This window comes from Anneissia japonica, unplaced genomic scaffold (genome assembly GCF_011630105.1).
Source record: "Anneissia japonica isolate Jap-2015-1 unplaced genomic scaffold, ASM1163010v1 scaffold287760_len733007_cov179, whole genome shotgun sequence".
NCBI classification, from domain to species: Eukaryota; Metazoa; Echinodermata; class Crinoidea; order Comatulida; family Comatulidae; genus Anneissia; species Anneissia japonica.
In genome coordinates this window covers 709,826-728,570 of record NW_022699005.1, presented here as the reverse complement: position 1 = coordinate 728,570, position 18,745 = coordinate 709,826, and the positions used below count along the sequence as shown (strand labels likewise).

The following is an 18,745-nucleotide window of genomic DNA, read 5'->3' as shown; positions in this document are numbered from 1 at the left end:
CAAAAACAAAAAAAAAAAAAAAAAAAAAAAAAAAGCCGACCCGATTTTTTGGAAAATGTTTGTCGGTCGCGGAGGCCAACACAACATTTTTTTTGGCCTAATAACACACTACACACAAAAATTATTTTATAGGTCTATATAAACAAAGTTTTAAGTCGAGTTGTTTTGTAGCTGTCTCTTAGACACATCTTGTGTGTATCTCTTTGAGTTTTTATACTTACTATACTCCATCATTTGTGCTGTAATTTCTTCTTCTATCAAATCAAACAAGCTTGTCAATTTTACAGATTCCATTCTAAAACATGAGACAATGAATACAGTTATATCTATTTCGCTTTAGTTTTTGCCAAATATTATCTAATGATTAATGTGCCAAAAAAAAATGTTGTGTTGGCCACAAATGGAAAAAAATGGAGATCGAAGGTCGGTCGGTGGTTTTTTGTTTTTGTTTTTTTTGTAATACATGAAATAGGATAGGCCTGAAACTGCAGTCCCTATTATGAAGAGAATAGGCCTAATGGCTCGTAGCTCATATGCACCACAATAGAACCATGGCAAGCTTGCCAAAGAAAAAGTATTCAAAGTTACGTAATGACAGAATAAATACGAACCAAATGTATATTGAAATAAATTTAACAAAAATAAATCAGTTTAAAGAAAGATTTATTTGGCTTCGAAAAGTTAAATAATAATGTTTATCCGATCCACACGATCACACACGGGCGGGCAGATCGAGCAATACCATACAGTGGCTATGAAAAAATGTCCAACCAAGAATCTACGTAAAACAATCGAAGTAAACTTTGAGAAAAATGAAGAGAAAAATATTTAGTTTATGGTTTGCCTAAAACCGTAACAGAGCCGAAAATGTCTAGCTATGTACCGGTTTCTAAGCGATGGCTAGACCTAAACCTGTTTTCATTTATTTTCCAATCTACCGTAAGGTAATGAATACGATTTTTGATTCAAGCAAACCATAGATGTACAGTAGTAAAGGATAGGTTTTAGCTCAGGCCTGGGTCTAGATCTGGTCGTGGCTTGACAGCTCAGTGCGAGAGATCTGATGTTGTGTGCACGTATCGTCGTCGCGCGTGGTTATCAAAATTATGCCTTCTATTCTACCTATTTTACGCGTACAAATACTGTAATATGGCCCAATTTTGATGAAAATGTCTTTTTCAGATAAAAAAAAAAAAAAAAAAAAAAAAAAAAAAGCCGACCCGATTTTTTGGAAAATGTTTGTCGGTCGCGGAGGCCAACACAACATTTTTTTTGGCCTAATAACACACTACACACAAAAATTATTTTATAGGTCTATATAAACAAAGTTTTAAGTCGAGTTGTATTGTAATTAATTTACTTGGAAAATTGAGGCTATACAGTTTTAATATACCGCTAGGTGGCGGTAGTCTGCTATAGTAATAACAACGAAAGAAACATCGAAGTTTTTAAACTACAGTTTTAAATTATCTTATTACTTCAATCCACAGGATCATATTAATTGTTAATGTGATGAAACTGTGTCTTGTTTCTGCACCAACAGTAGAAGAGGCATCTAAACTGGATTATTAATCACGTCATTGTGACAAGAGGGTGGTTTCCAACTCACTACCGAAGAAAGGGCCAAGAGTTAGAAAGAAAGTTCAAGTGAGAGCTTTGGGTGGTATTAGTTTGTAAAAGAAAACAAACTTGGGTTTAAGATCAACGTACGGAGACGGCTTGAAATATTAAAATCTAACAAAGTTATGTCTGCATAACAACAGCGACAACACTGTTGATTAAGCTATTAGGTTGCTTCTTTTTAAACAGTAATGTTTGAATTGTTTAATATGCTAGCTATTTATGTAAATGATGAATGTATTATTTTTTTATGATATTAATAAGGCCTATGTGTTTTAAATTGTGAAAAGCATTTTACTATTGTTATTCGTAGCTGACGGAGCTTTAAAGTATAAAAATGTGTGAAACTGCAATTAAAATTAAAGTCGTTGATTGTAATGAATATTGAGTAGCAAGGTAACATTTTAAATACCTCACTAAGGCGGTAGTTATTTTATAATTATTGTGCTGTTTTAGAGTTTTCAAGTTTACCTAATGTATTATTAAAAAATTGTAATAGCTGTTTTTGCCATATTTACTATTTAAAGGCTGGTGTGATACAGTCAAACGTGTTGCTGTGTGTTGGTTGAGGCTATACCGTTTGATGTACAGCTAGGTGGCGGCAGTCAGCTATAGTACCACCAAAAACGTAAGCCTTGAAGTTTTTTTTAACTATAGACTTAAATTATCATATTACTTATTATTATTCCAAATGTTCATATTAAACGTCCATCTGCTTATAAAAGATTGAGCTAAGAATCTACATTTGCGTGTATATGTTTATTTAGTACAATACAAATACAGGTCTTTCTCAAATTAAAGACCCCTTCAAATAAAGACCATCTCAAATTTAAAGACCACTTTCCAAATTAACAAATGTCTTTTATTTTTAATATTCTAATTAGAGACCAAAGCTGTTAAATACCATGAAAACTCATGTCCCAAAGTGTTATTTAATTGGAGGAAAACCTGCAATTTGTAAGGTATATCTTATTTTATATTCATAACTATATACCTACGTACTGGACAAAATAAAAAAGCTACAGCTGAAACAAAATTAGTAGTAAAATCAATTGCTTTACTTACCTGTCATTCATATCTTCTATACAAAACCAATATGCAATTGAAGGGATTTTTGAATCCGTATTACGTTTTGTTAGACTGTGTATACATTTTGTTGATGTAATAAGCCATGGTGGTAACGAGCTAGGATGCACTTGGAATCTGATATTCTTCTTCGGTATGACATCAATGACTTCAAAACAATAGCTAAAATGGCGGAATAAACTTTCAAATTAACTAAACAACTGCTGCTAATAATTGTAGTAAATAAAACACAACAAAATACATTCAAAATAAAATAAATAATAATAATAATAATAATAATAATAATAATAATAATAATAATAATAATAATAATAATAACATCGGTGCTCAAATAGAAACATGTCCTAACAGTCAAGTATATCTCATTAAAGTTGAAATGGTGAAATAACAGAAAAAAATGATGTAAATATCATATCGGATATTGCCTATCAACGAAAATGTTCCTCATATTGTTCGAAATGTTCCTCCGGTGAAAATAAAACCTCGTCACTCTTATGGCTTGTGTCACCCCTCTTTATTACATAGGCCCGATTTTAATTATTGAAACTAAAAGTTATAATTTTTGGAGATAATGGAATTTAAAAACAAAAAATTCGGCAAAAATCACATTTAATTTGTTATTTCAACAGACCTGAAGTATAATGCATGCATTTTAATGGCAAAAATAACTGAATTATAATGCCTAACATCAGATTTCTCCTGCTACATTATCTTTTGTTTTAATTTGGAAAAGCGAATTACGTCCGTTTTACTGGGTGATAGAAAACATCATCATAACTGTTATTTGGTATTTATCTGTAGTGTATGTATTAGTACATTTACACAAATAAATATATTGAATTAATTTTTAAGAAAAAAACTAAAATGAAACGCGTTCTTTCGAATCATCACTACAATTGAACTCTACCAGTATAATAAAACTAGATTATGCTTTAGTATCCGCTCCACTTTGTGATGAGATCTATCAATTGTTTGAAGAAATTTCATTAGTTGGATTGACATCTGCGAATTATTTGGCCCTGTGCTCAAGTAAATACTTAATTATGCATGATTATTCTTAGGTGATCTTTATTAGCATTAGTTTTAGTGAACTTACCCATTTTCCTTTACAATGAGGACTGTTGATACAAAAACTATCATTTTTGCACTTGTCTCATTATAAGGTTTCCTTTTGCCATTTTCAAGCAGAAGAATGTTGAGAATTGTTTTTGCCCAACCTTCTTCGGTTATTAATGATTCCTATTAAAACACATATGATTTGTTAGGTCAAAGTTGCACTCAGTCTCATTTGATAAGTCATACACACAATATACCATTCTGGAGTATTAATCGAACTGACTGACGAATCACAAAAGGGCTAGGACAAAACATGCGAATTGTTTCACAAAAACATGTGCTTGGGTATGTTTTATCACTGTAATTTTGTGTGGCTTTAGCAAAAAATATCCAAGGAGAGGGGCCTGCGGAAAGGTTCATTAGTCTCAATTACATAATGCAAATTGAAGTATGCTTTGGCCAGAAAGAATTAACTCAAACTTGTAATATTTCTAATTCAGATGTCTATAACTCCTCCTTTGCAGATTAATGAATTGCACTTGTTTATAAGTGTTCCATTAATTTAGGAAACAATTTCGTATGTAATCAGATTCTGATCAATTGATTTACGCTTAATTCTAAAATTATATTTTAATAGACTAATAGAAAATGTGTTCGCTCAATGTGCACAGATATGGACAAATGATTGATAATAGCGAATATATCACCTTCTTCTTAGGTGACAATTCTATTCACAAACTGGGATTAGAAACAAGTATTTTAACCACCACGCTTTTGATTTACATTCCATACATAATACGATACGATAAATATGTTATTGCAATCTGTATGTTTGCACATAATGTGCAAACAAGTCAGCTTTACGGAGAACCTTTTACAAGGATAATCAATTTCTTTGTGTAAGATTAGTGCTTTTGACCTGTACCACATGCTTGTAAGGGCATAACTGACAATTTGCAGTTTTGGAGATATTAAGAAAAACGTTTAATTTATTTAAGATATGTTTTGGTATTTGATTTCATTGTTAATGTATTCAAATATACAAATAATGTCTCTTCCGCCGTAGCACACATTTTTCTATAAATATTGATTTTTTGCTCAAAATGTCAGTTACGCCCTTTTGGCGTGGGTTTTCTGATTCAAGACATGTTGGCGAACTTTGGCAAAAGGATATAAGTACACAGTTCAGTTCTTTTCAACGCAATTTTAAGTCAGGTTATTAACAGTCAATATATAATTTCTTATATTAGTCATCTATAAACTATAAAATAAATGTACAATAATACCAAAGAAACGCAATAAAAAATAAATACTAACATTTTTTGGCTCAAGGTGCTAGATCGAGCACCCTGTATGTAGGGGGCCTTAGGGTACCCCTAGGGACCCCGCACAAGAACGCGTGAAAGCAAAGAACTTAAATAGCAGAAGAATGAGCTGTTCCGCGTATTTGTATTAAAATTGATGGAACATTCGCCCTCCTGCGGATGAGGTAAAATTTGAACATTACTAAGTGGAGAAACTACAGGAAACAAACGAACCAGAGCGGCGCCTTTATTATTAATATAGCGCCGCCGCGAGGATGGGGAAAAGTGCTCTCTGTGTACCTACAATGCCTTTGAACGGATGTTCCACTTTATTGGGAAGCTGCTCTATCTTCTGCTATTTATTATCTTTGGTGAAAGATGCATGCCGTATGGATATGCGTATGTGAAATACAACTGTTGTTTAGTTAGTATGCGCGTGTGAATGTTTCTACGTGTACGTTAAACAAGTATTACAATTATTTTATATAAATTGTTTTTTTATTTTATTTACAAAGTATTTTAAGTCATGTGATTACAATATAATTTAGGCCTATTATTATATTAGCAGTTCTTCTCTGTGATCCAAATTCAAGTAATAATATAATGATTGCAAGTAATTATTGTTTTTTTTTTATATTCTAATAAAATATTTAGAAAATGTATATATATTTAGATTTAGATGGAAAAGTAAATTGTTGTTTGCTTAGTGAACACAGTTGATTCGAATAAACTGTGCAGCTATACCTTTTAGCCATGTTGTTTGCTATAAATAAACGAAGTAGTAGTCCCTTTTTGCCATGGTTATTTGCTGAATAATGTTGTAGTTGTGCCTCTTTTTGCCATAGTTATTTGCTAAATAATCGTTTTAGTTGTCCCTCTTTGCCATTGTTATTTCTCGTTAAAATGTGAATTCTTATTCTGCCATGGTTAATTATTATTATTAAACAGTCATTATTTTCCCACATATTTATTTCCATAGTAACATGCCATTCAAAGCAAGGCAAGATTATATAGCATAAATTAAGTAGACTTATCATGTTTGCCTAACATTAACTAGACATATTCTACTGTCAAGAATCATACTATTTAACCAATTTCTATTTACAAACTGTAAGTACACAAACATATGTAGTCACCCCACTAGGCTATAAAACTGAATTTCGCCAAAAATGTCAGTTATGCCCTTTTCCCATTGGGGGGGGGGGGGGGGGGGGGAAGGCAGAATCTTACATTGCCTCATATAAATACCCTAAGGTATGAAACTATAAAACTAAAGTAAAAATAAATTTTCACCTGCATTCTTTTCTTCTCTTCATCAATCCGAGTAAACTGTAAATTACGAAGAATTGCAGTGCAATGTATCTCGTTTCTTTTCAGAAAAGTATCTTCAAGTAAATCGCATTGTTCGACAACTACTTCTAGATTATCACAACATTCATCAACTACGCGAACAATGTTGGCTTCAGATTTCTCATTGATAAGCGCTATTCGAAAATTCTGGATAAATATGAAAGTTTTAATAAAAATAGTTGGATATAATTATATTTTAAAACATAAAAATGAGGAATGCGATCAATACAAAAATAAACATATTGTTTGAAGCAATATTTAAATATGATACGTAAAATTATAAAACAATATTCTAATATATAATTGATGATGTAATAATGCTCAACCCAAGGGTTGCATTACAGTTGATCTTAACAAAGATACCGGAAAACAATCCGATTCATTCCGATGAGTTTTTTTTTAACAAGAATAAGGACATGTGATTATGGGTGTAATACAGATTGTAGAGTTTAAAAAGTGTGAATTTTGAGATGGCGTGCCAAAGGTCAATTCTGGCATGTTTACGGACTACGTGCTAGTGTACCAAACCTGTTTTTCTAATGTGAATTTGGTCGTAGATCTTGGACAAAGTTAAAATAAGATTATCTAAAGCAGATGTGCAAAATCTTTGGCATACAAAACTCTTGTATTACTTGATTAAATTGATTATATTTTTAAATTTCGGCCTAGGTTAGGACAAAGGCTGGTATAGCTTTCAGACTTCTCAGACCATCCAGAAAAGTTTGTAGGAGTGTAGCTGCGACTGTGGTAGCAAAGTGTCTCTGTCAAATTTTCGAAGGCAGTGGTACTAGGTATCTTTAAGTACGTTAACGATTGTTGATCTTGGCGAGCAACCTCTCTTAAATACAATATATTTTTTAATTTCTTTACTATAAATATCAAGGTATAAAAGATATCAACAATGTCGGAGTTCATATGCTTATTAGAATGTTTGTGAAAGAGAAATGATAATAAAATTCAAGAAAAAAAATGAAATTATATTAATACATTATTGAAAGGGAAGTTAATGCCACAATTAACTTTGATTTAAATATATTATTTTAATATTATTAACATTATTTTCCATACTAGAGGGGCGCCCGCTTCTCTCACTTACCCTCTAGTATGTTAAACATCGCCATTAGATTTCACAAAATAGAACACTTAATACCGATACAAAATACACACACACTCTAAGGAAATTAAATGTATGACTAGGCCAAGACATCTAACGTCCAGGTTACCGTATTTCTCCTAGACAACTTATGGATAAATGTGGTGGTGAACGTTATGCATTTAATGTATCTATTCTTAACTTTAATGGTCATATTTGTGTTGAAATATGGTGGGGTATAATGTTTAGGTAAGATAAACAAGATAAGATACACTTTGAACTTCTCGAATAATAAAAAATCTTGACAACATTTATTGAAAACTATTTTATAAATCAAACAAAAATGTCAAACAGTATGGCCGCGCAGCAGCGATACCGGTATACTGTGGAACGAGCCATACGCGATGTTGTTGATGATAATAGTGTGGATAGAGACCAGGGGAACATTTTTGTGAAAATTATTTGGGAAAATTATAATTGTGTTTCTGTAGGCTAGTGAAAGTGATGAGAGTGATGGTTATGATGGGAAAGAAGCTAATATCGCCGGTGGTGCAGCAGGGACGAGGTAGGACTAGGGCCTAGCCTAGGCCTAGACGAAGATCGGCCTAGCCTATACAAAGAAATAGGCCAAATCGGATGGCAGAAACGGAACATTTCCCTGATTGTAAAACATTTTTTTTTTACAAACCAGTGTCACATATAGAATATAATGAGGATTTTTTTTTTATAAATATTTTTTTGTTAGAGTTCAAGAAATATGTAAAATTCCATATTAAAAAAAGATGCTAATTTCTGCTGTGTAATTATGTAGTTTTGTAAAAGTAATTTGGCATGCTAGAATGTCACGCACCAGCGATTATCTGGCGCCGCCACATATTTATCTGGCGGCCGCCACTTATTTATGTAGTAGTAGTACCCAGTTGCGGTATCCCTTATACTCGATGTACAACGGGCCAGAGCGCAAGTTTGGTCCTAGCATTAAATACGGTATCATTATATAAGTATGGTAGTAGGCCTAGCTGGTCATTAGCTACAGCTTGTAATAGCCTATAGTAGCAGTCATAATATAGCCATTTCACAAAATATATCAATATCTGTGCTGGAGCATATCGACTGTATGTTCTTTGTTGTTTAATCATTTTGATTAAATATTAAATGGCATTAAATAGTGATTAAATGCATACTAGTAGCTGGTCACTAGCTATATACCTGATAATGGCAGTCATATAGCACACATTTCAAAAAATATTAGCAATCACAGGGTTAAGTATTAAATAGCGATTAAAAGCCTGTTAGTAGCTGTTATACAATAGCTATAGCTTATAATAGCAGTCGTAGGACTATAGCACCCATTTCACAAAATATAACATTACTAGGAAGCATTGAATAGCAATTAAAAGAATGTCATAATTAGGAGTTTGCGACGATAGGCGTTAGGGTTAAGCACGTCATAAGGCGTTTGCGATGATGGGCTTTAGGGGTAAGCATGTCAGCCATTCCGTTAATGAATAGGAATTAGGGTTAATAAAAATTTCAAAAGTGGCCAGTAGGAACTGAATGAATGTGCATGAATGAAAAAATGAATTAGGCATTTTAAATTTTACCGGCCAATTGCAATTGAACATGTTATTTTCCCTATTTGTTATCCCTAACGCCTATCGTCGCAAACGTCTATTTAGTGGTAAACTGCTGACGTGCTCCAACCTTAATCCACAAATTATCCCTAAAACTTATTGGCGCAAACACCTGACGTGCTTAACCCTAACGTATATCGTCCGCAAACGCCTATTCAATGGTAAACAGGTTACGTGCTTAACCATAACGCTAATTGTTGTTGCAAACCTTTGACGTGCTTAACTCTAACGCTTATCGTCGCAAACGCCTATTCAATTGTAAAAAGCTGACGTGCTTAACCATAACGCCTCTCGTCGCAAACGCCTGTCGTGCTTAACCTTAACGCATATCGTCACAAACGCCTATTCAATGGCAATCAGGTGACGTGAACCATAATAGACTAGTAAAAAAATTTAAAAAGAGGCCTAGAAAATGAGTTAGGGGGAGTGGAATGTTAGAAGCGGTCAGCATAGCCAGATATCCTAATTAATCCCTTCTGATCACCCTAAGCCCTGTTGACACTTGATTTTTCGTCTAGTGTACAAATGGCGGCCATTTTTCAAAATGGCCGCCAAAATTTACCTAAAATGTACATAAAACGGGAACTAAATAAGCTAGATGTATGATCTTGGTGTCAAAACGCATGTACTAGAGGCAAGGAATCCATTAGATGTATAATAAATATGATTATGGTAATAGTTAATTATATTCAGGCTTTAATTTTAAAATACAGAATAAAGTTCTCTGGTGGCAGGTACAGATCCTTATTAAAAAACCAGCCAGGCACAACTAAATTATGCAAAACTATGTCCAAGCATCAATGACCAATAACCTAATGTACTATTAACACTTTTGTGTGACTGTACACTACTGTATAATAGACATGAAAAAATAAATACGATAAACATTTTTTTTTCAAATTTAAATAACGAATTGTAAAGTTTTATTTCGCTCTGTAAAGTTAGTGGTAAAACTATCCCCCACCGGACACCAACCCGGTATTTCTGAGTCTAGGTTTCGGGGCAGTGATTTATATAATATAAAAATATAGAGTGTGATTATAGATGATTAATAATTATTGGTAAAACTATCCCCTGCCGGACACCAACCCGGTATTTCTGAATCTCGGTTTCGGGGTAAACAAGTTTGTAATAAACAATTTCTGAACTATTTGGTGCTTTACATAAAATGTCAATGAGTAACACATTAATTATTTTCTGCAACAAAACGTCTTTTCTGAGCAGTTCCTGTTCTAAACCAAATTTCTTGGCTCAGTTGGGTAGCAAAATGCACAAGGAGTACTAGCACATCAGTATCTCTGCAGCAGATTATAAGCCGTTCATATCCACTCTTGCAAGCAGCTAAAGCATGTAAAATGATTATAGTGTATGCCTCTTCATGCGTAGACTTTAGAAAAGAAACATTTGCATCATGAGATGAAGCTGCCTCTGTTTCATTTAGAAATCCACCTGATGTGATTATTTCACCATTAAGCATGGTTTCTCTAGCTTTGGACAATATACTTTCACTGAAGAAGTTTGCAAGATCTTCTTTATTTTCTGGAAGATCTCTAAATTGTTTCCATTTGATAGAAAGAGGACCATCCTTGTTCGTAATTATTCTTCTTATTGTTTTGCTCTGAACACCAGCTCTTTTAATTCGTGTTCCTGAATTAATGGAATTACTCTTATATCTGTCAAAAGTGACATCTACCTGGGTGCATGTTGTGTTAAAATGACCGAAGACAGCTGAGGAAAACGCTTCTGCCAGATCTCCAAAGGTTTTTGCTCCAGCAGGTTTACCAATTGCTTGAACCAATGCCTGGCCATCGATTATGATACACGTTTTTATGTCTCTTTTGGGAAGTATTTTTCCAAGCTCGGCTTTGTTGGTTGGATTCAGTCTTCCTGATGTGTCAGCCAATGCCAATTGTACAGGAGATAACTCATGGCACATAAGTTTTTTCAAGTCAACACTACGACCTGAATCTTTAGCAATTAAGAGAGGCTGGAAGAGCATCCTGTTGGCCTGAAGATTAATTCCTTTCAATGTTTTATCAGTTTTGTTCCTTACTATGTACATAGATTTTAGTGTCAAAGACTTTGTCTGTTTCAAAGCATCATGAAACCCAACTTCAGCTTCAATGAGACGTGACTTCACAAACTCTGTAACTTGTTGTTGTCCCCTGTCTGATGCCGAGAGAAGAGCACCTTTGATGTTTTGTGTTGCAACATCTTTTGTTGCAATGCTGATTAATTCTGGTTCATGGCGGCTAAACACCGAAAAGCGCCTCAGTTGTTCAGTAACACACTCGGCGTCTCGACTGTCTCGTTTAATTCGAGAAGAGCCAACATCTTTCATTGAAGAGAGAGCATACTCATGGTCATCTGTTGCTATTTTAAACAAATTGCATGTTTCTTCTACAAGTCGACTACGTTCGTTATACGTTAGGCACCATCTGTTTCTGGCACTATCTGTTTTGGTAATGCCGACTAAACCACCTGCTATTTTCCTTACTTTGTTGACATGTTCTAATGCCTGGTCAGTGTTGATCTGATTGAATGGTTTGTTTGTTGTTTTGACCACAAAATTGCCATTCATAAAGTGCTGATATACATCTGGATGTGACTTCTCAAGCTGGTGTGCATCTGTAGCATACACAGTACCCCAACGTAAGTAGTTCACATGATCGTATATTGCAAACCATGGAAGCATTCCAACAAACGCAGAGAGATGCATCTTCCAATTACCAGTTCTTTCTGCACGAATAAATTGCAAAAGGACAGGCACCATTTTCATGAACTGAAGCCAATAGGTGCTTGTTGGAGGCAGTGTTTTGTAGAACTCTACAAGAAGTGTTCCTTTCGTGTGCTTGAGCATTCATGATAGGTAGATAGCCAGTTGAAGTTACATCCTGCTCATCTTTAATTGTTAGCTGATTAAACCCTGTCCATTAAGGAACATTGTGTTCAGGATCATGCAACTTTGTAAGAATCCATATTATGTCTTTTATATTTGCAAGTTCAGCTTGTTTAACATCTGGGTTGAACCACTCATGGTTTAATTCCTTGTTTAACACTGGACTTGTGCGGCCACGATGGAAAGGCGCAGGATCGATTTTGTTGAATTCCTCCGGTATTTTAAAAGAGGTGTCCTTGGCAATAGGTATATCATGGTGATGCTTATCGGAAATGCCTCTTTGATGTACAACCATCTGTGTAGCATGGAATGTTCCTGTACCATCAAGGGTCTCTTCAATGATGTCGATGTTATCAGCTGCAAATTGGAAAAACTGATTTTTAGTAAGATTAGATGGGATTATTGTGTTGTCATTAATCCTGTACTTTTCAATCGTATGCTGAGCTAATGCAGTGTCAACACGCAGTAGTTGGTAATAACTGGCACAGTGTCCAGCACTATGAATTAGGTTAACTAGTCGTTTGGATCTTGTTGCTTGGTGGACAGCAAATCCGAGACCAAGATGCTTTGGTGTAAGGCATTTACCTTTGATTAAACCATATACAAGATCTTGGCAAATACTGGTGGATAATCTTCTAATGTAGCTATCATCTTCAGTATCATCTGCTTCGCCAGAAAGTACCAAACTCAGAAACATGTATAAATTCTTGGAACTAGTTTAGCTGCATCGTCTGCATCGACTCTGCCACAATTGGTAAGCCGTGGTAATTTCTTAAGGTCAGCTCGGATGCGTAGTGCCGTATGATGCAAAGCCAATAACTCCTGTGCGTCTATGTCGGTAAAGTTGCTAGTGTGTAGTTCATGTTTCAATACTGTACGATCAAGATCATCGTGTGTCTGTTTGAGAGCCTGAAGAATCGTATTAGCTGAAACCGAAGGGAATATTAGTTGTGGCTGATGGGGGTCAAGTTGTGACACAAACTCCACATTTCCATCAAGTAGACTTGAATACGTTATATCGTCATTGCGGACTTATAAAATCCGCATACGCCTTATAACTTAAAGAAAATGCATACATTTAGAGTCCGTACCGAGCCCAAAAAATCCGCAATGAAAATATAACGTGTTCTTGTTAACTTTTTTTTAACCATGACTTATGATCCTTGTAACTGCCAGCATCAACACGTAAATCAGAGAGCAGTTGTGTGTATCTATTCCAAACATCCAATAGTGTGTAGACTGCACCACTTTCTATTCCACTTTTAAGTTCATCTGCAACTTTCTCAATGCAGATCGTGCTGTTTTGGGGTGAAGTTCCATTATTTGCATGCTTCCTCATAAATTTAACATAGCATTTAAGGTGATATTTTGTGTCTGCTGCAACCAAGTCGTTAACTAATGCTAATCGACACCGCATCGTATAGTCATTTGCAGCAGCTTTGAGGACCTTATCAGATACTTCCAATGTTGCTACTAAGTTAGATTTCTCTGTTGTTTGTCTCTGACAAAAGATACATAGATTGAAATCAGCTGATTTCAAACACTTCTACAAGATATCGTGAGTTCTTGGGTGCTTGAGTCTTTAAACTGTGAACTTCTCCTCTCACTTTCAACTTTGTTTTTAAGTCTTTTGAGTTGCAATGAGCCTGTAAATGTGGCATAGCAGTCCCTGTGATGCTTGAGTTTCCCTTTTTGACACAATTCGTTCAAATCTGCAATCTTCAACCTCTCCAATATGTCAAAGTTATCTGTGTCATGAAGTTTTAGCCTGGCATCGATTGTCTGTACTATTTTCTGTTGTGTTGTTCCTGTTGTGACTGTTTGCTGATCACCCTTTTCTTTGAGTCTTTCTGACACAAAAGGCACAAATTCCAATCTGTTCCAATGTCCTTACTTCTCTTTCGAGAAGGAAGAACGATCGTTGGATTCATGGTGGAGTTCACACCTACATAGAAAAGTACATAAAACAAACTAATTATTACAGAATTTAAAAGTCATAAGGAAGTAATGTATCAATAAGTTATTATAATGTAATTATAATATATCTATAATACACAGGGGCGGATATAGAGATGTCTAAATGGGGTGGGGAAGAAGAGGGGGGAAATGAGGTTGGGTGCTTATTGCAAGTTATGAGTACTAAGTGCAGAAAAGGACTCTGTCTAAACGCCATATCTGACAGTGGAGCAATGTTCTCACTTATAACACATCTGTCTCTTATACACATCTAGATGTGTATAAGAGACAGGAGTTAGGCTTTCGATTTTTAAAACTTGCTTATAACCTTGACCTTGTAGTATCATGTACGCGCACAAGAAAAGAAAATCTCTCAAATTTGTTGATTTGGCATTACGTACGACGTAACGCAGTAAGTCACCGAGTTGGAACATTATAATACAAATCATTAGTAAAGCTTATATATGACCTTCACCTTTTAGTATTAGTCATTTAAAATATGCAACATTCTAAATGTTTATTCTATTTTTATATCCATTAAAATTACATGTCAACATAGTTGAATGAAAAAAAGTTATTACAAAGTGCGACAGACTTTATTACAAAGTGCGACAGCTTTGCGTATTACAAAGTGTGACAGGCAGCTATTACAAAGTGCGACAGCTTGAGTATTACAAAGTGCGACAGCAGTCATTACAATGTGCGACAGGTTATTACAAAGTGTTACAGATTTGTTACAAAGTGCGACAGGTAACAGTATAATTTCAATGTTCCCTGGTATTACAAAGTGCGACAATTATTACAAAGTGCGACAGTATAAATGTTCAGTTTGTTTAGTTTATTAGGGTTCATTGATTCAAGGAATTCCGTAAGTGTTCATACTTAATATTTAACTTGAAGTAACTTTCTTCGGGTTCTAATTTACCTTGCTTTACGAAAGTAATTTTCAATTTCAATTCAACTTTCATCGCGGTGCGCGAAGTCTTCGAGGTGAAGTATTTTATGCACACGAAACAAAAATAAATCAATCCCAACGTCCAATAATTGAAAAAATAGTGGACTGTTGGGGATAGGCTTATAACATTAGGAGTTGCAGTGATGACGTCACGATTTACTTATAACATCCATTATTTTATCAAAGCAAAGAACTTAATTTAAATCTTGCCCAAGTAGTAAAAGTCACCTCAAATCACCTTATTTTGCGAGTTCTCAACTAATCACCGATCCCCCACCTTCCCACCCCAATCAGCTCCCTTCCATTTCAAGAAACATACGCCACTGATGCTAGGGCCTGCAAGTAGGAAAAGTTCGTGAGCCTACTATATACAAAATCAGATCGTGTCCTAATAGTCAAAATACAAATGTATGTTATTTTTAATACCGGCATGGTTTGTAGTATGTTCTCTTCAAAAAAATTCCTATTAATGTATTTTAACAAATTTCATTTTAAATAATAATTCAAAATTTCCTCTATACCGGTCATTATGTTTCATTTGGTAATGAAAATAATTACTGGAGTGCGCCCTCTGTAAAGACGTTGCACATAGTGACGTTCAGAGCATGCCTGAATTGCAAAGTTTAATTGAGAATAGGTTCATTATTATTATAAATCAACAAAGAATAAGCTTGAGAATTTGAGTATCGGCGAAACATTTAAAAAATTCAGTGTTTAGAAAGATAGTGTTTTACAGCATTCAAGAAATTCGAAGAGTTATTACAGCATTTCGAAGAGTTTGGTGCTGCTTTCCAAAAATCAACAGTGAAAGAGTTGAGAAACCAGCAAAAGGAAGAATAAGTTATTCAAGACTTCAGAGATAGAGTCCAAAGAGTAGAGAAATTATTTGAAGCAATTGAGGAGAGCCACAGTGAGCTTGTCAGCTTGAATGAAGATGAAGAGGAATTCCTAGAGGAAGAACACTGGATGGAAAGGTGCCAAACAGAGTTTATGGCAGAGATTAATGCAACACAATGCAAATAATTATGACATACCTAGGAAATCAGTCGAGGCAAACTATAAGTGTTTAAGCAGTTATTAGCAGTAGCAGTGGTGTGGCTGAGATGAAACCAACGTTGAAGCAAAAGCGGATGGAGTTACCAGTGTTTGACGGAGATGTGAAGAATTACAGTAGATTTAAAGAAGATTTTACCACATTTGTTCAGTCATCCACACATCCGGATCAGTTAGCATTTGCCCTTAGGCAAGCATTAAGTAGGGACCCCTTGAGAATTATAGGACCCGTGGAGGACGAATACGATGTGGTTGAGGCTGGACGAGATATACGGGTGTGAAAGAAAATTAGTAGAAGCAATAACCAATGAAGTAGAAAACACGAAGGAAGTAATAGAAGGTGATGGAAAGAAGTTAATAAAGTTCATTGACGTAGTAAAAAATTCAAGAAAGAAAGTGAAATGTCAAATATGAAGGTTATTGGCGAGATTGAGAGAAAGCTACCTAATACGGTGTTCCAGAGATTGGTGAGAGATAGAATAAAGACCGAAGATAAAAAGGCAGAGAAGGAAGATGTAATACTGATGTTGATTGAAAGAGTTGTGTATACTATGGAATCTATGAGAAGTAACCATTCGAGCCGTCAACAAACACCTAAATCGTCTGCGGTCCTGGTGGCCGCAGACGATATAATAGATAATGGGGAAGTGGTGATCGCCGCATATGGCATTGAGAAAATTACAGCGATGGTAAAGCCACAGAAAAACAAGAAACTGGCCAAAATACTGGAGGTCAACCATGACAAGGTCCGAAGACCTGTAGGTGATGTCAACAATTTGACTGGATACGACTATGCCGGATTCTATCCACGTGAGGTAAAGAAAGAAGGCCACATACTGCTTCTGGAGTTTAGGTTTAGGATGTGCATCCCAGGAGCTCATCCAATTGGCAGAGGTGAAAAATGTGCAACAGAAATTAGTTTGCTCGAAGTAAAACATAGAGAATTTTTCAACATAGAGAGCTTAGGCATTGACTGAAAGAAGAGCGTGAGTTGAACATTATTGAAGAAGGGCGAACCTACGAAGAGGGAGGATGGGTAGCAAATTATCCATGGATCAAAAACCCAAAGCTCTTCAAGATAACCAAGCTGTTGTTATTGCGTCTTTAGAAGCTCGCCTAAGTAGAAACCAAGAAGCAGCCAGAGTGTACAACGAACAGATCAAGGATATGATTGAAAGGAAGGAGAAGTAGGAGAAGAGGAGTTGAGAGAATACAATGGTCCAATACATTACATCGCACATCATGCGGTACGCAAAGCAGACAGTGTAAGCACTCCTGTTGGAATAGTATTCAACAGTAGCGCTAGTTACAGAGGACACATGTTAAATGATTATTGGGCTAAAGGCCCGGACCTGAACAACAACTTACTAGTAGTTTGCTGAGATTCAGGAGTGAGCAAATAGCTCTAGTTGGGGACATCCAGAAGATATTTCACTCCATTAGTATATCCTTACTTGATCAGCATTGCCATAGATTATTGTGGAAAGGGCATGAAACAGAGAAACCACCAAAAACTTACTGTGTAACAGCAGTACATTTTGGCGACAAGCCATCAGCCACCATAGCTATCGCAGCATTACAAAAAACAGCCGAAATGGGTAGAGAGAAAGCTCCTGAAGCTGCAGATACTATACTAAACAATGTTTACATGGATGACCTGTTACAGTGTGTAGAAACAAGATAAATGAATGAAAGGCTGGCAAAGAAGTAGATTGTCTGCTAAAACCTGGAAACTTTTCTATAAAGGAGTAGATAATATCTTGAGAGGCGAGTTGGGTGAAGCAACTTTAATCATTGAGATTTATAAGTCTATAGATAGAATACTCGATCGGCAGTGGAGGTCCCGATTTGTGAGAATAAGAGCATGAGCACTGTCACATAGGACATTTAAGCGTTGTTGGGTACTATGCTTTAACTCCCATAAATACCTCCATGATCCTAAATACCAAAGTAGGCCAAATATTGAAAAAAACTTTGGTATTCCAATGGACTGTAGCAGTCAACTCGAAATATTAAGGTTTATATAGAATTTATATAGAAGGTTCTGACTAAGTAATGCTAAATAAAACGAAAAAACTGTACTAATATTTATATTGTTTTTTTGTTTTAGCCAAGGTATGCACTGCATACCTTGCTTGCCTTAAAGGGCCACCACTGTATATAGTACACGAAACATACCGTGTTCTCTCCAGGGTCAAAATAATGGAGAAAAAGTGTGACTTTACGTTTCCCTGGTTACCGGTTTCGCTGGGCCAAACAAACCTTGATCGGCCATTTTAATTTTATTGTTTCCTGGTGCACTAATTTTTGTAGTACAGGACCTTTTAATATCGCTATTTTCGTAACTGATATTGTATAATCCAGTTTTATTTTGGAAAGGCACTAATAGAAAATAATATATTTACCATTTATCGTAAGTGCATCTTCATTTTCGAATCATAAGTTACAAAAATTAGCATTTTAATATCTTCAGGAGCGCAGGCCTAGGCGTCGGTACACCGCCGACGCGTACGTCGTTTATATCACTTGTTTGTAGAAGAAATGTACGAGACGATGTCCACGGGTAATATTACTTTTAAGTTAGTTATTATGTAATTCTATTCTATTATCAAGTCTACTTAAATGGTAAAATACCACGCCATTCGTAACTCTACTTCAGCTAAAGTCTACAGAGGCCTATAGGCATGTGTTTCAGTGAGCATCCCCGCTCGGGTCATTGGTGGGGTGCTAGCCCATTAT

At 35.3% G+C, this 18,745-nt stretch overlaps 2 protein-coding genes across 3 annotated transcripts in view; both read right to left on the bottom strand.

Annotated features, from left to right (window-relative positions):
• Positions 1-150: 150 nt before the first annotated feature.
• The window catches only part of LOC117102784 (probable serine/threonine-protein kinase kinX), an 81,868-nt gene continuing 63,273 nt past the window's right edge, over positions 151-18,745 (bottom strand). Inside the window, exons 15-18 of the mRNA XM_033243193.1 lie at positions 6,360-6,563; positions 3,803-3,945; positions 2,686-2,868; positions 151-295 (exon numbers count right to left, since the gene is read on the bottom strand). Coding sequence (XP_033099084.1) covers positions 151-295; positions 2,686-2,868; positions 3,803-3,945; positions 6,360-6,563 — 675 coding nt within the window. The remainder of the gene's footprint in view (positions 296-2,685; positions 2,869-3,802; positions 3,946-6,359; positions 6,564-18,745) is intronic.
• On the bottom strand, positions 11,037-14,117 carry LOC117102801. 2 transcript variants are annotated; one of them, XM_033243216.1, is made up of 3 exons: positions 13,959-14,117; positions 12,628-12,837; positions 11,037-12,399 (listed from the first exon to the last, which is right to left on the bottom strand). In XM_033243216.1, exons 2-3 carry the CDS (start codon positions 12,737-12,739, stop codon positions 12,077-12,079), a joined length of 435 nt encoding a protein of 144 aa, XP_033099107.1. In that variant the 5' UTR covers positions 12,740-12,837; positions 13,959-14,117; the 3' UTR covers positions 11,037-12,076. The 2 variants fall into 2 exon arrangements, with proteins under 2 accessions (XP_033099107.1, XP_033099106.1); XM_033243215.1 differs by having other exon boundaries at positions 11,037-12,837.

Coding starts and splice junctions, on each gene's coding strand:
- LOC117102801 (XM_033243215.1), bottom strand. CDS start 12,739: ATGTTTCTGAGTTTGGTACTTTCTGGCGAAGCAGATGATACTGAAGAT.